General features: G+C 46.0%; 1 protein-coding gene across 2 annotated transcripts; it reads right to left on the reverse strand.

The window, feature by feature from the left end:
* Positions 1 to 9,589: 9,589 nt before the first annotated feature.
* snx21 (sorting nexin family member 21) lies at positions 9,590 to 16,615 on the reverse strand. 2 transcript variants are annotated; one of them, XM_072366749.1, is made up of 6 exons: positions 16,452 to 16,615; positions 14,716 to 15,037; positions 13,471 to 13,649; positions 13,234 to 13,375; positions 12,960 to 13,125; positions 9,590 to 10,947 (listed from the first exon to the last, which is right to left on the reverse strand). In XM_072366749.1, the coding sequence occupies exons 2-6, from the start codon at positions 15,005 to 15,007 to the stop codon at positions 10,482 to 10,484; spliced, it is 1,245 nt and encodes a 414-aa protein (XP_072222850.1). In that variant the 5' UTR covers positions 15,008 to 15,037; positions 16,452 to 16,615; the 3' UTR covers positions 9,590 to 10,481. The 2 variants fall into 2 exon arrangements, with proteins under 2 accessions (XP_072222850.1, XP_072222849.1); XM_072366748.1 differs by having other exon boundaries at positions 13,468 to 13,649.
* Between the last annotated feature and the right edge of the window lie 3,335 nt (positions 16,616 to 19,950).

The following is a 19,950-nucleotide window of genomic DNA, read 5'->3' on the forward strand; positions in this document are numbered from 1 at the left end:
TCTCCTCAGTGGTTTTCCTTTGTAATGTGCATTATCAGCAGTGAGTTGCCATCAGGAGGCCTGCTTACAACAGGGTTTCCTATTTGTATATTAATGGTTAACAGAAAGTCTAATAATCATTTCAATGTGGTTTTAAGCAAGAAAGCCAAAGATTGGCTGGTTTCAGCTTTTTGAATACGAGGATTTACTGATTTTCTTTGTGTTAAATCATAATAAATTTAAAGTTCTCTTCAGTTTTTGGACTGTTGGTTGATCAAATAAAAATGCACTTTCCTTTTTCTGACAATCAACAACAAAAGAAGAAGAAGAATGAATAATTGTTGACCTTTTTCACTGAAAAGTGCACTGCTGCAATTAAGAATTACAAAGATGAGCTCTATTTGGCTTTATAGTTTGCATTATTTTGTCCTGTATTACTAAAATAGAACGTTTTCGCTTTACAAACAGCTCTATTGACTAAATTAATCAGTGAATCATTTCAGATTTTGTTCCTATTCGAGAAGCTTTAACTGTGTTGCTTCAGAAAAATGAGAAAATCCTTAATGTGAAGATTTCCTGTCAGATGGACGATCAGTTAATCAATATTGTCTTGAGACTTCTGGGATTGAACAAACACCAACAGAACTGATGACTTTCCATCTGCAGGGATGTTGAATGTCGTAAAACACTAGTATTGGAGATAATATAATAACAATATGAAAAAGAATCGCCAGTAATCAAAGACTAGTTACTGCCTGGTTCCCTCTCTCTGCTAGTTTCCTGTTGCTTAAACTGATGATGGAGGAGATATAAATGATGAAGGAGCTAAAAGATAAGTGAGAGACGCTCTTCCAAGAGAAGTAACCGTGAGTAACAGTGAGGGAGTTTGCTCCTCTCTGCAGGAAGAGTCGAGCAAAAGCAGATTGAGGTCAGTTTAAAACGGTGTTTGAAACGATAAATAAGAAAAGAGGCAGGCAGGCATGGATGGATGGTGCACATCCGGACGAAGCTGTATCTGAATCACTGGCCTACTTTAAAGCTAAGAGCCTGTAGAAGCGGCGAAGACAGAGTCTAAAGAATTGATGAGAGCAGTCGCTCCAACATCTGATCCACAGACGGTACATTTTTATTCATGTTTGAGCCTTTTGGATCCGTCACATTTGCCTCAGGAAGTGTGACTTTACTTCATATTATTATATCTGCACAATCACCCTGAATAAAATGTTTAATTATTAATTAAACTGCTAACATTTTATCTTAAATGTTTTATTGATATTGTGATAATGTAATAATACAAGAAGCCTATTTCCAACACAGACTCATGGAAGTTTGTGAAAATGTCCAAAGAGTGGATGTAAAGTGTCCCAAAAGGAATAATTTAGAACAGAAAGAAGTCTTTGGAGGTGATTGTTGGATTGTAAAAAGGCCCATAAATGGTTATTAGATGCTGTTTAAATAACACCTAAACCAAGCTGTTAAGTTTAGGCTTTAAGAACAAATTTAGGTTTAGTACTTTTTCACCATCATGTAATGCTGTGTTAAAGAGGCTATTTTTATTCCTTATTTATTCCTTATTTCTTCTTCTCAGGATGCAGGATGTAAACAGAAGAAGGCAGTCGGTCCAAATGCTAATAAATAAACTGGAAGCACATCTGGAGATCACTACCCAGACAAGAACTGTATGTGGGGCCCATCTGGGTTATAAATCAGCTGAAATGGGCCCCATTTGGGGCTCTCCACTCTAAACTGGTCCCATGTACCATGTAATACTGATACTGAACGATACTTTTTTCGATACCTATTTTATAAAATCAATTCTAACAAAAAGGAAATTAAATCACACATAACAGCACAAATCTTCAGCTTTATTTGTCAGTATTTTTCCAATCCAAGCAGTTTTCTTACTGAAAAAAATGAATAATAAATAATTTCCAGAGCAAACAGGTTCCAGGTCGGTGTCTAACACCGTCCTACGGGTCGGTGTCTAACTCCGTCCTACAAGTCGGTGTCTAACACCATCCTACGGGTTGGTGTCTAACACCGTCCTACAGGTCGGTGTCTAACTCCGTCCTACAGGTCGGTGTCTAACACCATCCTACAAGTCGGTGTCTAACTCCATCCTACGGGTCGGTGTCTAACTCCGTCCTACGGGTCGGTGTCTAACACCGTCCTACGGGTCGGTGTCTAACACCGTCCTACGGGTCGGTGTCTAACTCCATCCTACGGGTTGGAGTCTAACACCGTCCTACGGGTCGGTGTCTAACTCCATCCTACGGGTCGGTGTCTAACACCATCCTACGGGTCGGTGTCTAACACCATCCTACGGGTCGGTGTCTAACTCCATCCTACGGGTCGGTGTCTAACACCATCCTACGGGTCGGTGTCTAACACCATCCTACGGGTCGGTGTCTAACACCTTCCTACAGCTCGGTGTCTAACACCATCCTACGGGTTGGAGTCTAACTCCGTCCTACGGGTCGGTGTCTAACACCGTCCTACGGGTCGGTGTCTAACACCATCCTACGGGTCGGTGTCTAACACCTTCCTACAGCTCGGTGTCTAACACCATCCTACGGGTCGGTGTCTAACACCATCCCTACGGGTCGGTGTCTAACACCGTCCTACGGGTCGGTGTCTAACACCGTCCTACGGGTCGGTGTCTAACTCCGTCCTACGGGTCGGTGTCTAACTCCGTCCTACGGGTCGGTGTCTAACACCGTCCTACGGGTCGGTGTCTAACTCCGTCCTACGGGTCGGTGTCTAACACCGTCCTATGGGTCGGTGTCTAACACCATCCTACAGGTCGGTGTCTAACACCATCCTACGGGTCGGTGTCTAACACCATCCTCCACACTGAGGATACTTTTCACTCAGCAGTTTTCCTTCAGAAGCATCAACATGTCTGCTTTCTGCTGTATTAAGCTGCAGTAACACTGAGATTACTGCCAGATTTCCCTGAACGTTACCTGTTATAATCCCGTACACTGCACCGTCCTCGGTGCTCTCAGATGAACCCGAGTCCAGAGGTGGAGACTTTGAATGAAGCCGCTCGGCTCTGTGGCTGCGGTCCGACCTTCCAGTCAAACACGGAGCAACTTTCTGCTCTTAAACTGATTTTATGCAGGTCAAATAACTCATTAAATTAGTCGTGTTGCTGGCCTTAGCAGCGATGACTTTTTGGCAGATGTTGGCATCAGTCTTGGTGAAATGGAGCCACGCTTCAGACCTCGGTGGCATCGTTTAACCGGTTCGACCACAGTTCCCAACGCAGATGCACGTGAACCCGTCTGTGGGCGGAACCTCATATTCCTGCAGCAAAGTGTAAAGTTAATACAGCCAATCGAGGGCAGCTCCATCAGTTCTTGATCACGTGATTAATCTCTTCGTACCGAAGCTTGTCACCGAAAGACGAGGCATGTTTTGGTAAAAGAACCGAAGTTCGGTACCCAGCCAATTAAATTTAGCCATTTTTAACTCTTTCGGATCATCGGTTTATTCATATTTACTTCATGTTTGACCTCATCTTTATTTCAGGCTATTTTTTAAAGCCATTTTATCCATTTTGTGTCTTTATGTTCATCCTTTGGGGTTATAACAACATACATGTTTGACTTGCTGTGTGTGCACGCTGTTAGCAGCAAAGTGTCACATTAATACAGCCAATCACGTGATTAATCTCTTCGTACCGAAGCTTGGCACCGAAAGACGAGGCATGTTTTGGTAAAAGAACCGAAGTTCGGTACCCAGCTCTAGTCCCGTGTGAACCGGCCACATTGGTTATGCTCTGGTTCATGGGCTCAGAACAGGCTAATCTGGGGTTAACCACATAAACAAACCCAAATCAATATGAAACAATCTCACAGGAGCCCATTTTTCAGCCTATTTATAACCCGCTGGTGCCCAAATGCAAACATTGGACGGGTAATCACATATTGTACAGCATGTTGTGGTTTTCCATGGAACTGGATGCTAGATTCCTAGGTTAGCCGTTTCTCCTCGGTTCCACTCATTATGCTAAGCAGTGCTGAGTCATCTTTAGTCTATGGCTATGTGTTTAATGTTTATTTAGAGTGGTGTCAGTCTTCTCATTCAACCAAGGAAGCAAACAGAAACTGTACAACCCTATTTCCCCCGATATGTTTGACAGACAGAGCTGTGGACTGAGGCTTTTAACCAGTCTGTCACAATATCAGTGATGAATATCGATGATCTGGTCACCAGCCAAAATGACCACAGGCACCTCTGAAAGCCGCAGATATGTCAGAAATGTAAATCAGGGTGAAATGTTATGATGTAATATTGTGTCATACAATGAAACAGTTCAATGCAATTTTGGTAAATATGAGAAAATGTCCATTTATTTTCATATTTTGTCAGATGAGGAGAGAAAATTAAATCTGAGGATGGATTTCAGGTCGAAGAGTTGGACCAAAAACATCATTTTGGGGGATTTCTTTCTCTAAATCGTGTGAAAGTTTGATACTAGCTTGACGGTAGTGATTAGCCAAAGACATTTAGCTTTGGTTAGTGCACAATCAAGAACAACCATCACTGTATGATGTAAAAGTATAGTTTTATATATTTTATGCTTTATTTTGGCTCGAGTGGATTTACTTCTGCTTTCATCCTGCTGTGCTCGATGTCCGCGCATAGATGTTAGCTAGCAATCAACCGTTAGCATTAGCTTTTACTAAACCTAGCATGCTAACAAGGAGTTCACTGATTCCCCAAAAATCTGAAGAAGTTAAGGCCCTGAAGCTGAAGCTAGTTGGTTTACCAGAACCTCTGAGGCAGAACTGAACACCAAAGATAATTCTGAAAAAGGGAAATAAGTTTTTAAAACAACTCTTATGACTGTGATTTCTTAAATCTTACTTAAAATGCTGCCAACTTCAGCTTTTTTCTATAAAAGCACATTTTATCATTGTGGGAAATGCGTTCATTTTCCTTTATTTGGTGAAAAACGCTCCAGCTCGGCACAGATGTGTCCAACGACCGTCCGACTCCCTGGGGACCATAAAGTGGGTCCAGCATCAGTGAAAGAGCCTTTTCTCGGGACATTTCTTGGCGCCATGAATGACACCAGGTCAAGGCGCATGTTTTTTGGTGACGTTCAGAGTGTTTAAAAGTGTGTTTAAACTTTTTCTGCTGAATAAATAAATACTAAATGCTTTGAGCTGTGATTTTCTGCACCGTCGACATTAATCACGTCAGATTTAACACTGTGGGTCTGTCTCCTCAGCAGTGAGAAGGAAAGCAAACTGATTTTAATTTATAATTATTTTACTGCCAGGCTCTGTGAACTCTGACCTCTTTTAAAAACTCATCTTTTTATGTGTGCTTTGGGTTCATTTTTGTTTTTATGTCGCAGCATATTTACCTGGAAAGGTGTTCTCCTTCCTCTGCTCGTGTCCAGGTGCTTTCACTTGATTGCACCGAACCAAATTGGACGAATTAAACTCGCTCTCAATCTTTCTCTGCGCGAGGATGAAAATCACAGGAATCGCGTCGCCATGACAACGGTGACTGACACCACTCTGATTTTGCACGTCACGCCTTTCACTGACAGCCACGTTCGTGCCTCAGTCTTGCTCCGTGACCGTTGCCATAGCAACTGGTGTCTCTGCAGCAGCTGATCTCTCAGCTCTTGGCCTCGTCACCATGGAAACGTGTTTTTTGGAGCGCTCGTTCGCAGATGACCCTCAGAGAGACAAGAGCAGCGGCCATATTAAACCCACCTGGACAGAGCTGGGAGTCCAAGGAATATTTCACGTGCGGAGCGGCGACCTCAGAGACAGCTGCGGTTCCTCCGCGTGCAGGAATCTCAAACTGCGCCATCACAGCAGCACGAGCTGAAGCAGGGCGACCTCTGCTGGCCACACGCTGCCTCACGCGGTGGTTCTGACTCATCGAAGAGTCATCAAAACTTTAATTAGAATCAAACAGAACAGGTCCTTTAAAAAGTATTTAAACTATAATTAAAAAGGTTGGAATGGAAATACAAAGTAAAAACACAGTGATTCCAACACTTACTTTGACATTTTATCCAGTTTTTTTACACTTCAGACCTGCAGCACATTCCAACAAAGCCGGGAAAGGAGACGTTTCTTTTTTAAACAGCTGACTTTAGCCCTGATCTGGTCCTAAAGCAGCCTCCATCACAGAGTCTGTGAGCAGCAAAGATGTTCAGAGGAGCTCCAGTTTGTGTTTAAAACAATGTTCCTCAGAGAAAGACTGGAAGGGATCTGCATATTTCTGCCTCTACAGAGCAGAATATCATTAAAGCATTCAGGGAACCTGGAGGAGTTTCAGTGTAAAGGACGAGGGAGCAAGCCTAAGCTGGACCCCGTGACCTCTGACCCCTCAGACGCTGCATCAAGAACCGTCATTCATCAGCAGCTGATAGAAGCACATGGACAAGGGATTACTGTGGAAACCTTTGTCCAGCACCACAATACAGAGTTCCATTCACAAGCTTTACTGTGCAGGAAAGAAGCCTGATGTTAACCTCGTCCACTTCTCTGGGCTCGGAGGCGTCTGGGATGGACCGTCACACGGTGGAAACGTGTGCTGTGGTCAGACCCATCAGTATTCCACATCTTTGGTGGAAGAAATGGAGCAAAGAGCAAAAGCAGCATCCAGCCTGCTGTCAGCAGCCAGTCCCTGCAGCCAGGCTCTGTGATGGTATGGGGTTGGATCAGGGGGCAAAGCTCATTTCCACTTCTGTGACGGCAGCATTAATGCAGAAAAGCTCACTGAGATTTTACAGCAACATATGCTGCCTTCAAGGCCACATCTTTTCCTGGGACGTCCCAGCATTGTTCAAGCAGACCATGGAAAACCACATTCTGCCACAGTCCAAAGGCCTGGCTGAGGAAGAAGAGGTACGGGTGCTGGACTGGCTGCCTGCAGTCCTGACCTGTCCCCAGCAGAGAAACAACCACCCCCCCGCACTGCTGCACACCTTAAGACCTGTTTAAGGAGGAATGGGACAAAATAACAGCTGGAACTCTGCATCACCTGGTTTCCTCAGAGTCAGAACGGCTTTAAGTGTTGGCAGAAGGAGACAAAGTGTTTGGTCATTATTTGGTATATTTTGATCATTATTTGGTATAATTTGGTCATTATTTGGTATATTTGGTCATTATTTGGTATATTTTGATCATTATTTGGTGTAATTCGGTCATTATTTGGTATATTTTGATCATTATTTGGTGTAATTCGGACATTATTTGGTGTAATTTGGTCATTGTTGGTATTCAGACGTGTTTGCATGAAGAATGGGACAAAATAACAGCTGGAACTCTGCATCACCTGGTTTCCTCAGAGTCAGAGCGGCTTTAAGTGTTGGCAGAAGGAAACAAAGTGGGAAAAGGTTCACTGACTTTATGGGATGCTGCAGGTCTGAGGTGTAAAAATGATGTTTGTTCACAGATTAAATGAAGCTGAACAGGAAATCTGTTGAGTTCAGACTGTCTGACAGGAAGTAAAAGTCAGAGAAAACATCAAAATAACTGTTTTTTGCAGAAAACTATCCCAAGTTTTTCCAATTTGTGGCTGTAAAAGTTATTTTAAGCCTTTTAGGAATGTTCTAACATGTAAAACTGATCAGTTTAGTCTGTTTATGGGGTTGACAGAATGAGTAAAGGCTGAAAATCAACACATACAACCACCCCCCCGCACTGCTGCTCACCTTAAGACCTGTTTAAGGAAGAATGGGACAAAATAACAGCTGGAACTCTGCATCACCTGGTTTCCTCAGAGTCAGAACGGCTTTAAGTGTTGGCAGAAGGAAACAAAGTGGGAAAAGGTTCACTGACTGAGGTGTAGAAATGATGTTTGTTCACAGATTAAATGAAGCTAAACAGGAAGTAAAAGTCTAAGATTTATTTATTCATTTTATTTGTATTTTCTATGCTGTTCCATTATTTTCTGATTTGTAATTTATCAATCAGCTTCTCCATTAAGTTTAAATTAAAATAAACCACCATAATGAAGGTTTTATTTAACAATATGAACATTAATGAAATTCTTCATACATCATTTACAGATGGTTTGTTTCAGGTTTTTATATCTAGTCATTTTCCCAATAAAACCACTAAAATCTTCACCTAAATGTGAGATTTTTTTTTTTCTGGAAAAAACTAAATATTTTAGAGTAAATTATTTCAGTTTCAGACAGAACAAACAGTTCGATAAGATGTAATTTCACCTGAGTTTGAGTTAATTTCAAAATAACAGCTGGAACTCTGCATCACCTGGTTTCCTCAGAGTCAGAACGGCTTTAAGTGTTGGCAGAAGGAAACAAAGTGGGAAAAGGTTCACTGACTTTATGGGATGCTGCAGGTCTGAGGTGTAGAAATGATGTTTGTTCACAGATTAAATGAAGCTGATGAGATAAAACATGAATCTGATTAGCAGTTGAACTGAGAATGAAACCCTTTCAGGACGTTAAACTGATGTTATTTAACTTATTCACATATTTTCAGACATAAAACGAGACAAATGTGGTATTTGTTATAAATTTATTCCATAAAAACATACTTGTATGTAGCTCCACGAAGCAATAATGCCAAAACAATCATAAATATTCCTCGTAGACGCGCTGCATCTCTGCTGAATGAGGAGGAAACCTGCGGGTTTAAAGTGTCAAATCTCCTGTTGGCAGATATGGGAGAAGCAGCGGAAACATCGCCCCCTGGTGGCCGCCTGCAGTACAGCTCACACAAGAGTTCTGCATCTCCTTGATGATTTCTTCCATTTTTATCCACAATAAAAACACACTTATCTTCCATCTGAACCGGATTGGAAATAAACAACCTTCTAACGGACCTAAAACTGCATCTCTTAGGGTAACGGTTACAGCCTTTTCACTCTTTGAAACACTCAAACACAGCAAAGGAAAGTCCAAACAGCACAAAGAACTCGTGGATTTATCTCCCGCACGTGATTGATGGATCGGCTGAAGTTTCCTGTTCTTTACGGTTTCAGAGAAAGGCAGAAAACAGGAATAAGGAGTCTCGGCTGGCTGGAAACTGACCCGATCGCAGCTTGGAAAGCAGACAAAACGAAGCTGCGCTCAGCATCTGGAAAAGTTAAAAAGCAACCGATTGTCCATCCAACGACGCCAAAACACGGCGGAGAATTTAGGCTCCGAAGCTGCAACGTTTCAGCCAGAGAAAAGATTCAGAACCAGAAACACCGATTCCACGAGAGAACAAACAGAAACAGAAAACCAAAGCAAATCTAAAACTAAACCTGGTCCAAAAGAAGGGAAAAGCTGCTGATTCCATCAAAAGGGTTTCAAAGAACTCTTTCTATTGGGTGGAACCGGCTGTTTCCCATCATGCATTGAGGTTGCACCGTCCTGGCCAAGCTGCAGCTGGAAGAAGAAGAAGAAGAAAGAAGCTGCAGCTGGAAGAAGAAGAAGAAGAAAGAAGCTGCAGCTTGAAGAAGAAGAAGAAGAAAGAAGCTGCAGCTGGAAGAAGAAGAAGAAGTAAGAAGCTGCAGCTGGAAGAAGAAGAAGAAGAAAGAAGCTGCAGCTGGAAGAAGAAGAAGAAGAAAGAAGCTGCAGCTGGAAGAAGAAGAAGAAGAAGTAAGAAAGCTTGAATTTAACATAAAACTATCTGTGGTGCTTGAATAGTCGGATTCTGAGCTGAGGAGTGTGAACCGTGCATTAAAGTGCGTGCACGTGCACATCATAAGTGCGTGCACGTGCACATCATGAGTGCGTTTATTCATTATTTTCCCTCATAAAGTCAGAAACGTGCTGATAACTTCTCTCAGAACTCAAACGCTGTCTAACAGCAGCTCCACCTGCAGCACCACCCGTCAGCTGAGGGGTGGGTGGAGAAGAGCTCCGAGGCTTCAGTCCTTCTGGCAAAGACCAAACGATTAAAGGTGTCAGGGTGTCGATTCAGGAGTAAAGATCATTCAGACTGAACAGTTTCTCACAAAGTGAAACATCCACAAAATGTTCAGGCACCACCTGCTCCACCTGTATCTGAGCTGCTGCTCCACCTCGGTGCCTTTAAAGGTGCTTTGTGGAGTTCCTGATGTGCTGCGGCGCCTCAAACCAAACCAGGAAGAAGAAGAAGCAGCAGCCAGGGAGTAAATACGATTGTAGCTTCCTCTGAAATGTTCTGGTCCTGACCAGAAGTGTGTTCTTTTTCCTCAGATCAGAGTGAAAGTGCTTCATTACGGGTCAGTGAAGTTAAGTTTTGCAGCTCTGCTCATCCCTCAGACTGCAGCAGAAAGTGAGTCATGTTGGATTCCAGCCTTTAACCCTCTGACTGAGACCTGCTGAAGCTGCTCTAATGTGCAGATTTAAAGCCAACAGTCGTGACATAATGTGGAAAACGTTCCTTCTTTACGCTCCTAAATGTGACAGAACCTGAAAACCTTCTGATCTGCAGCATCGCAGCTTTAAAGCCTTTAAAGGAAGCATCATGGTGATCGTCAGGAGCAAAGAATCTGAGACTGAGGAGAGAAGAAATGCTCCTCTAACCCTCGCCTTCGCTCTCCTGCAGGTTGTGTTTGACCAGGAACTCTTTGATGGTTGGATGATTGTCGAGCCCCGCCTTCTGCTCCTCCAGGTGCTGCAGAAGCTCCTCCCACTGACGCTTGTCTCTCCCCGTCTGCCACGACAGCCGAACCACCGCCTGCAACAACGGCAGCAGCAGTGGGTGGGGCCTGTCGACGTCCAGGTGAGGAGGGAGGGGCTTATCTGCCGCGTTTGTTTGGGTGGCGGCGGGCGTCAGCACCCGGAGGGCGTGGTCACAGTGATCCCGAGCCTCCTCCAGCTGGTCCACCTCCTGGAAACACCACGACAGCCCCACCAAGGTGAAGAACCAGTGGGAGGAGGCTGGAGGAGGGGACTGGTTGTCATAGTAACTCGCCCAGCCCAGTTTGTGTTGCAGTCTCTTGGCGTTGAGCAGCGGACCCAAAGCCTCCTGGAAGCGTCCCGCCCTCAACGGGAGAAAACAAACGCAACTTTGAAACAGCCAGTAAAAACAGTCAGAAACTGCTCAAAATCACAGATAAAAAGGACTTAAAAAGGACCCAGAAGAGGAAAAATTAAAGCCTTATTTACAAGATTAAAATCAGCAAAAATATGCTTCGGATTCTGAAAGCATCACACGACCGCTGCCTGGTTAAAACGGATCGAATCAGCTTGAATTCTGTCTTCAGATGTTTCTGAGCAGGTGAGAGGAGTTTGAGGAGTTTCCTTCTCCCCGATCATCCACTCAAACACGAAATATTTCAAAAGAAAACAACTGTTTGCTGCTGCTGCAGCCGCACCTTCCCCACCTGCCGCACCTTCCCCACCTGCCGCACCTTCCCCACCTGCCGAACCTTCCTCACCTGCCAGTGCCGCACCTTCCCCACCTGCCGCACCTTCCTCACCTGCCGCACCTTCCCCACCTGCCAGTGCCGCACCTTCCCCACCTGCCGCACCTTCCCCACCTGCCAGTGCCGCACCTTCCCCACCTGCCAGTGCTGCACCTTCCCCACCTGCCTCTGAGGCCACGCCTTCCCCACCTGCTGCCGCACCTTCCCCACCTGCCTCACCTTCCCCACCTGCCAGTGCCGCACCTTCCCCACCTGCCGCACCTTCCCCACCTGCCAGTGCTGCACCTTCCCCACCTGCCTCTGAGGCCACGCCTTCCCCACCTGCTGCCGCACCTTCCCCACCTGCCAGTGCCGCACCTTCCCCACCTGCCGCACCTTCCTCACCTGCCGCACCTTCCCCACCTGCTGCACCTTCCTCACCTGCTGCTGCTGCAGCCGCACCTTCCCCACCTGCCACTGAGGCCACGCCTTCCCCAGCTGCCGCACCTTCCCCACCTGCCAGTGCTGCACCTTCCCCACCTGCCTCTGAGGCCACGCCTTCCCCACCTGCTGCCGCACCTTCCCCACCTGCCAGTGCCGCACCTTCCCCACCTGCCGCACCTTCCCCACCTGCCGCACATTCCTCACCTGCTGCTGCTGCAGCCGCACCTTCCCCACCTGCCACTGAGGCCGCACCTTCCTCACCTGCCGCACCTTCCCCACCTTCCTCACCTTCCCCACCTGCCGCACCTTCCCCACCTGCCACTGAGGCCGCACCTTCCTCACCTGCCGCACCTTCCCCACCTGCCACTGAGGCCGCACCTTCCTCACCTGCTGCTGCTGCAGCCGCACCTTCCCCACATGCCACTAAGGCCACGCCTTCCCCACCTGCTGCCGCACCTTCCTCACCTGCCGCACCTTCCCCACCTGCCGCACCTTCCTCACCTGCCGCACCTTCCTCACCTGCCGCACCTTCCTCACCTGCTGCTGCTGCAGCCGCACCTTCCCCACCTGCCACTGAGGCCGCACCTTCCCCACCTGCCGCACCTTCCTCACCTGCCACTAAGGCCACGCCTTCCCCACCTGCTGCCGCACCTTCCCCACCTTCCGCACCTTCCCCACCTGCCGCACCTTCCTCACCTGCTGCTGCTGCAGCCGCACCTTCCCCACCTGTCGCACCTTCCCCACCTGCTGCTGCTGCAGCCGCACCTTCCCCACCTGTCGCACCTTCCCCACCTGCTGCTGCTGCAGCCGCACCTTCCCCACCTGCCACTGAGGCCGCACCTTCCTCACCTGCCGCACCTTCCCCACCTTCCTCACCTTCCCCACCTGCCGCACCTTCCTCACCTGCCACTGAGGCCGCACCTTCCTCACCTGCCGCACCTTCCCCACCTGCCGCACCTTCCCCACCTGCTGCTGCTGCAGCCGCACCTTCCCCACCTGCCACTGAGGCCGCACCTTCCTCACCTGCCGCACCTTCCCTTGGTAGCAGGAAGTTACCAAAAAACAAAAGAATGTCGTACATCTGGCGCTCTTCTATGACCTTGATTTGAAGTTAAATACACATCATGTCAATTTGTTCATGTCTGATCCATCTTCTTCCGATGGCTCGTGGGTCTGAGGAGAAGACGGTGGTTTATATCAGGTACCTGATGAGCAGCTGCCCAGTCTGCAGGTCAGTCAGGTAGAAGAAGTGGCGGACGCACAGCGCCCCCCGCAGGGTGAACAGGGAACACAGGTGAGACAGGTACTGTTCAAACGCCCGGCTGCGCTTAGCGATGGTCTCCGCCGTGAAGTTCCTCCGCAGCCTTTTGCCTGCACACATCGAAGGTTTTTTAGCCCAGATGTTTCACAGCTGTTCGTTAGCACCCTGCTGAGCCACAGATTACAGCCAGATGTGTAGCCTACGCTAGCTCTACTTACGCGGGAAACAGACACGCTCCATCTGGTCTCCGTAGCTGCGGCGCAGAGTGGCGTGGAGGCGCTGGAAGTCGGAGTAGCGGCGGGTGATGATGGCTGGAGTCTTATCGCTGCCACCGGACTGAATCACATGGATCGTGTACAGCTGCAGACACACGATGACGAGAAACAGCTGGATGGTTGTCTCAAAAGAAGCTGGTCTTGGTTATTTGTTAAGGTGGAACTGGCTAAACTGACCACATATTTTGAGGAGGAGTCCTGCACCACGCTGGCGTCCGTCACCTCGAACAGCAGGTTGTCTATCTGCCGTTTCACGGAGGGAACCGGACTTCCTGCTCCGAGTCCACGCAGGCTCCTCCAACTCTCCTGAAGCTGCCGAGTCAGCAGGGAGGACGGCGAGGGCCCGACGGGACTGGCATCTGGGGAAAGAGCAAAGGGACAGGTGAGCAGACAGGTGAGCAGACAGGTGAGCAGACCACAGACAGGTGAGCAGACCACAGACCGATGTCCTGGTTAAAGTCTCACGGTGTCTTCTTTCCTTAAATATCCTCACAAAGACAATAATTTGGCTTTTTGAAGCTCTGTCAGAGACATTTTCTGCTTTTTCCCCTCATTTTCAGTCCTTGTTCCTGAGCATTTTCAGTGTTTTTTCTTTGTTCAGCCACTTAACTCTGAGCTTTGACCCATTCAGGAAGAAAAAAAGGCTCCTAACTCAAGGGATGAACCAGTGTTGTGTCGACACAGAACAGACAACTTAGCAAAGAAGCCATTTTAAACTGGATCTTTAGGCACTTTGTCACAAAGACACATCATTTGTTCCCATTTCTTTAGCTGCATCTATGAAAAACAGCAAAGAAAACACAGTTTGACAGACAGAAAATAGGATTTCTGCAGCAACAAGGTGATTCCCAAAGAGCTATTAGCTGAAAACTTGGCATATCTCAGCATGGTGTGCAGTGTGTCCTTAAAACATTTGAGGAAACTGGACAAGTGGAGGACAAAAGAAGAAGTGTCAGGCCTAAAAAACTATCTACAGCAGATGAACAGGATCTGAAAGTGATGTCCTTAAGAAAGAGGAAAAAATCCAGCTGTGACCTGACAGGACCTGAGAGATGCATCTGGACCTTCAGCTGATCCATCTACTGTTGGCCCAAGCCTCATCAGAAATGGTCTCCATGGAAGGGTGGCTGTCAAGAAGCCGTTCTTAAGGAAGGGAAACAGGGAGAAAAGGCTGAGCTGTGCCAAATGACACAAGAAGTGGACTGAAAATCAGTGGCAACAGGTCTTATGGAGGGATGAATCCTCCCCAGAGCCCGGACCTCAACATTATTGAAGCAGTGTGGGATCATCTGACAGAGAACGGAACAAAAGGCAGCCCACATCTCTACTTCTTTCAGAACACGGTTCCTCTTACAGTTCTTGTTGCGCCTGAATCATCGAACATAACTGCAGACGGACGCCTTCTGACTGAGAGCAGAACATCACCTGTGCTGCTCAGGCCCTCCTCCATCGACTCCCCGAGGAAATCCGAGTCACTGTCCTGCCCCGACCCGTCGCCCTCGGCGCCGTCCTCCGGGCCGCCCTCGCCGCTGTCGAAGCACAGCGTCCCGCCGAGCCGGTCGGTGACGCACTCCTCCTCCTCCTCCAGCTCCGCCTCCCAGCGGTCCTCGGTGGAGCCCCCCGCCTCCTGGCCGCCTCCTGCCTCCTGCTCAGGCTCCGCCCCCTGACCATCTTTAAACAGCGAGCGTTTCAGACGGTCCAGAAGCCGGGACGCCATGGTGCCACCTGGCCGCCGTGGGGGAGGGGACTGAAGAAACAGGAAGTTAAAAGACATCAAAACATCGCTTTCAGGTGAAAATTAAAGATTCATTTCCTGCCACTGATCGTTTAAATATAATTTATGTAAAAAAAGGAAGATAATTACAGTTTTCTCCTTTAATGTCGTGTTTCAGGGGCTGTGAAGTTGTGCCTTTAACTTTAAACTCAAAGATTAGAGGAAGAATACTCTTTAACCCCCCAAAATCAATGTTTTTGGCCTGATACAAAAGGCCAAAATGTGTATCAGGTTCTGATAGAAGATCAATACATTCTTTTCCAGAGTCAAGGTCACCGAAAAACTATTTGCTTCCATCTGAGGTGGAAGTGGGCTGAGCTGGCTTCAGTTTCAGAGCTGGCAGCGCCGCTGAATGGAAATCGTGTCACGCATTAATAATGCAGAGAGTCCGCCTGCAGCAGGGAAACGGCGTCTGCTGGACCGCCGCAGGCCCGGGTCAGCTTTCCCAACACGTGGAGGCCGCCACGGGCTGCTGGTGCCGAGCAGACGCCGTTCTGGGTTCTACCAAACTCCACAGAAACTGTGACGAGCGTCACATTAAAGTCAAAACTGCATCCAGATGTTCGTGGAACTTTTAAATATAAAATCAGGAGCGTTCAGAGGACTTTAGAACAACATTAAACACGAGATATGACGCACAGCACGGTCTGTAGGTTGTTTTCTTTGTGCAAACATGCTGGAAAATGCTTCACCAGGAATAAAAGATCAATACAATTATTAAAATTGCTATTCTGCTCACAAACTTTACGTTTTTTTTAAGTAAAAATATTCAAATTGCATTAGTTTAATGTTCAAACTGTTGTTTTAATGTTAATATGGACTCTGAACTGCATTTTGGTAAAAACATGCTTCCGGTTATCACATCAAAACAATGTTTTCTGCTGAAATGATGAAAACAAGCGATGTCCAAAAATCCGAGGTGTCCGTGAAAGCAGCGTTCTGATCCGATAATTGATTAACACCCAGATTACGCCGTTAATCACTTTGAAAGCAGTAACACACACATTGAGCTGTGCGCGTGAAGGATGGCACGGTTACCTGAGCACGACACACGGCAGAGGAACTTCAACAACCAGGCTAACAACTTTGTTTTTAATTTGATGACTGGCCGTTAGCGGCAGTTAGTTTCAGGTAAATCCGGACGTTTGAGTGCTTCAAGCTGGTTCGGTTGTTTATCTCAGCCAGTAAACTTAACTAAAAGTTATTTTTTTCAATTCCAATGTAAAGCTGGAACTGTTTTTTTTTTAGGTAAACGGCTGTGGGGCTAACGGCTAACTAGCTACCTTGCAAAGTTAGCACCCGAGCTAACAAGTTAGTTCCCACTCCTCCTGAGAGAGTTGCTGCTCCCCGCTGATTCACTTAAACCTCCCTGCTTTGGAGAACTCACCCGGGACTCGAAGAGGACTTTTTTCTGCTCCTGTTAATCCATGTCTGCTCGCTTTAGTTAAAGTCTGAGGGTTCACCAATAATTATCCAGGAAGCGGATGGTCCACTTGGGGTTTATGGGACCGACACACACAGCTGACGGCATCCTGAATCCTGAAGCTTTCCCCGGCTGTAGCCCGCAGGAGGAGGCGGGCCCGGCGGATGTCGGACAGTAACCATATAAGGACATATAGTAACCATATAAGGGCATGCAGTACCGTGCTCCGTCCAGTAGGGGGAGCAGACTGTTAGGGCTTAGTTTTTATCTGATTTAAACTCTTTTCAACTCATTTTTTGTTCTTAATGTCTTTGTGAACGATGATAATTAACTAATGCAGACAAAACTCAAAGATTGAGTGACTCGGATCATCTTAAAAGGGTTTGATAAAAACAAACATTTGCATATTCAAAGCTGTGCCGAAGTACTCATCCAGCCCTCATTTCTTTATGTTTCCTTCCAAGCAGCCAGACTTTCCTCTAATCTTTTAAAGTGTCCTGATCAACAGTTCTGCAGCTTTCTGAAACCTTTAAAGTGTCCTGATCAACAGTTCTGCAGCTTTCTGAAGCTCTTTCACAGTTTTTCTTTGGACATTTTCTGCTTTTTCCCTCATTTTCAGTCCTTGTTCCTGAGCATTTTCAGAGGTTTTTTCTTTGTTCAGCCACTTAACTCTGACCTTTGAACCCTTCAGGCAGAAAAAAGGCTCCTAACTCAAGGGATGAACCAGTGTTGTGTCGACACAGAACAGACAACTTAGCAAAGAAGCCATTTTACACTGGATCTTTAGGCACTTTGTTACCAGCAGCCTGTCACAAAGACACATCATTTGTTCCCATTTCTTTAGCTGCATCTATGAAAAACAGCAAAGAAAACACAGTTTGACAGACAGAAAATAGGATTTCTGCAGCAACAAGGTGATTCCCAAAGAGCTATTAGCTGAAAACTTGGCATATCTCAGCATGGTGTGCAGTGTGTCCTTAAAACATTTGAGGAAACTGGACAAGTGGAGGACAAAAGAAGAAGTGTCAGGCCTAAAAAACTATCTACAGCAGATGAACAGGATCTGAAAGTGATGTCCTTAAGTTCCGTTCCAAGTTTAGAGGGAACTAACGCTTGAATCGGAAGAATATTCAAATTACCCAGTTTTCCACCAGTACTTAAACGCACCATGTAGGGACGAATCTGTGAGGCGTGAAAAGATCGCGCTGATCTGTAGGTAAATGTCGCTTTGTGTGCGTGTGTCAGACGATTCGTGCATGTATTTAACTAATTATTGTGTTTGTAGGAGGCTTTTTGAATTCGTAATTATCGCTTTGTCCGTAACTTCGGGCAAGTTACGCACACATAGATGCATTGAGTCGATTTTCTCTCCATACTGAACATACTGTATGTTCTCCTTTCTCCTTTCCGGAATGGTACATCTGCAGTATCTGAATAAATTCAGGGTGAATCTGATGACCAGCTCACGCTTTCTGTAACCATGTGTGTGGGCTAATTGGGACTCTGTGGATGCGCCATACATTTTGGGTCAGCTGTGTCCCATGCAGGGTCATGCAATGGGTCTACAGTCATTCTACTTTCTGTAATACAGCCTTCTTTCTGTAATACAGCATATGTAATCCCTCCAGTGAGTTCAGGGTCAGCTCTGGGCCACCTTCCAGCTGGACGTCCCCAGAAAACCTCCAAAGGGAGGCGACCAGGAGGCATCCTAACGAGATAAACCACCTCAGCGGATTCTATTTCATGTAATTTGACATATTTTGTACACTTTTGATTGTTTTGTGCTTTTATTTTTGCAGTTTTTAATAAAGATTCATTGATAATTTAGCTATTTGGTCTGTTTTTAGCAGTATAACGTCTTCATGTGGTAATTTTTTTTAGTCTTTTTGGATCTATGAGATTGTTTTATGACTCTCTGACCCGTTGTTTGGGATATTTTGGAGGTCACTTTGCATCTCTGATGTATTTCTTTCCCTTCCTACTCATCATTCAGTCGCTCCTTGTTGCTGCTCAGTAATAAACCAGCGGAGCCCGGACGACAGGAGACTTTGAAGAACATTTCCACTCAAACCTCAAATGAAATATGAACACAAGTACATTCGTATGAATGTAAACAGACTGATGATTGTTTTAAGAAATGAAAATGCTCTTTAGTTCAGGAGGAGCTGCAGGCTACACACCCACAAACACACACATCCAGTCCCAGAAATAGCCTCACAGCGCCAAGAGCAGTTAGCAATGAATATTAGACTTAGACTTAGACTTAGACTTAGACTTAGACTTCCTTTATTGTCATTGCACAAAAAACACAAGGTGAATCTTGACAACGAAATGTCGTTACTTGGCTACCAGTGTAACAGAGCTAGACCTTATTCCTATACAATAAATATGTTTTCTATAACTAAGAGCTAAGAGCTAACTATATGCAGGGTAAATAAGTATATATATATTCATGTATATTGCACTAAGTTATTGATATATTGCACTAATTGTCAAAAGAAACATTAAAAATTGCACTGAGTTATTGCAAAGAGAAACATTAAATATTGCACTGAGTTATTGCAAAGAGAAACATTAAATATTGCACTATAACAATTGCACTTAAGAGAACTAGAAAAGAATTTCACAGTCAGAGTAAAGTAAATGCCAAGGAGTCCCCAGGTTCATGTTGAAGACAAAACTAGACTAACTAAGGTGCGTGTATTGTCCATGTCCATGGGGGGTGGTTTTTGTAGTGTCTGTGTGTGTTTAGGGGTGGAGGAGTGTTATGTGGCGTTAAGCAATATTTCAACCATCTTGTTGACTCTCTCCTTCCTCCTGCCCTTCCACCATCTGTTTGTCTATTTTCGTCTCTTTAAACTTTCAAACTTTCAGCCTGAGGTGTTGTTTCTTTCTCTGTTTCTACACAGGCACTCTACTGGGACCACTTCATCCACACGCCCCCCTGCAGCACAGTTTATTCACTCCGTGCTCTGTGACAGTCGGCTAACTTCACACAGAGTTTGCTGCTGATAGTTTTGTGCAACATGGCAGGATATTTATCAGATTTTGACGATGTGAACGACGACTTTGAGTAAGATGGACATTCTTACCGGAGTGAATGAGCTGTGCTGCAGGGGGGCGTGTGGATGAAGTGGTCCCAGTAGAGTGCCTGTGTAGAAATCCCTCCGTTAGCTCTCCTATAGCTGCAAGTAGCCACATAACAGCAGCTATGAGCTAACAGAGCTATGAGCTAACAGCAGCTATGAGCTAACAGAGCTATAGCACACGTTCATTCATTCATTCTTCTTAAAGTATTGGTGAAATAAAGACAGATAATGCCTTATTTAGAGGCTGCATCCTCTAAGCCCCGTTCACTCCGTTATATGGATCTCCAGTTATCTAAATATCTTCTGAAGGACGCCGGCTTTCACCAAACTGTTCTCTGTGAGGAGATGAACGTATTTCATGCCAGAAATAAGGT

The sequence above is a fragment of the Leuresthes tenuis genome, unplaced genomic scaffold (genome assembly GCF_036924035.1).
Source record: "Leuresthes tenuis unplaced genomic scaffold, fLeuTen1.0.hap1 SCAF_16, whole genome shotgun sequence".
In the NCBI taxonomy this organism is placed as follows: domain Eukaryota; kingdom Metazoa; phylum Chordata; class Actinopteri; order Atheriniformes; family Atherinopsidae; genus Leuresthes; species Leuresthes tenuis.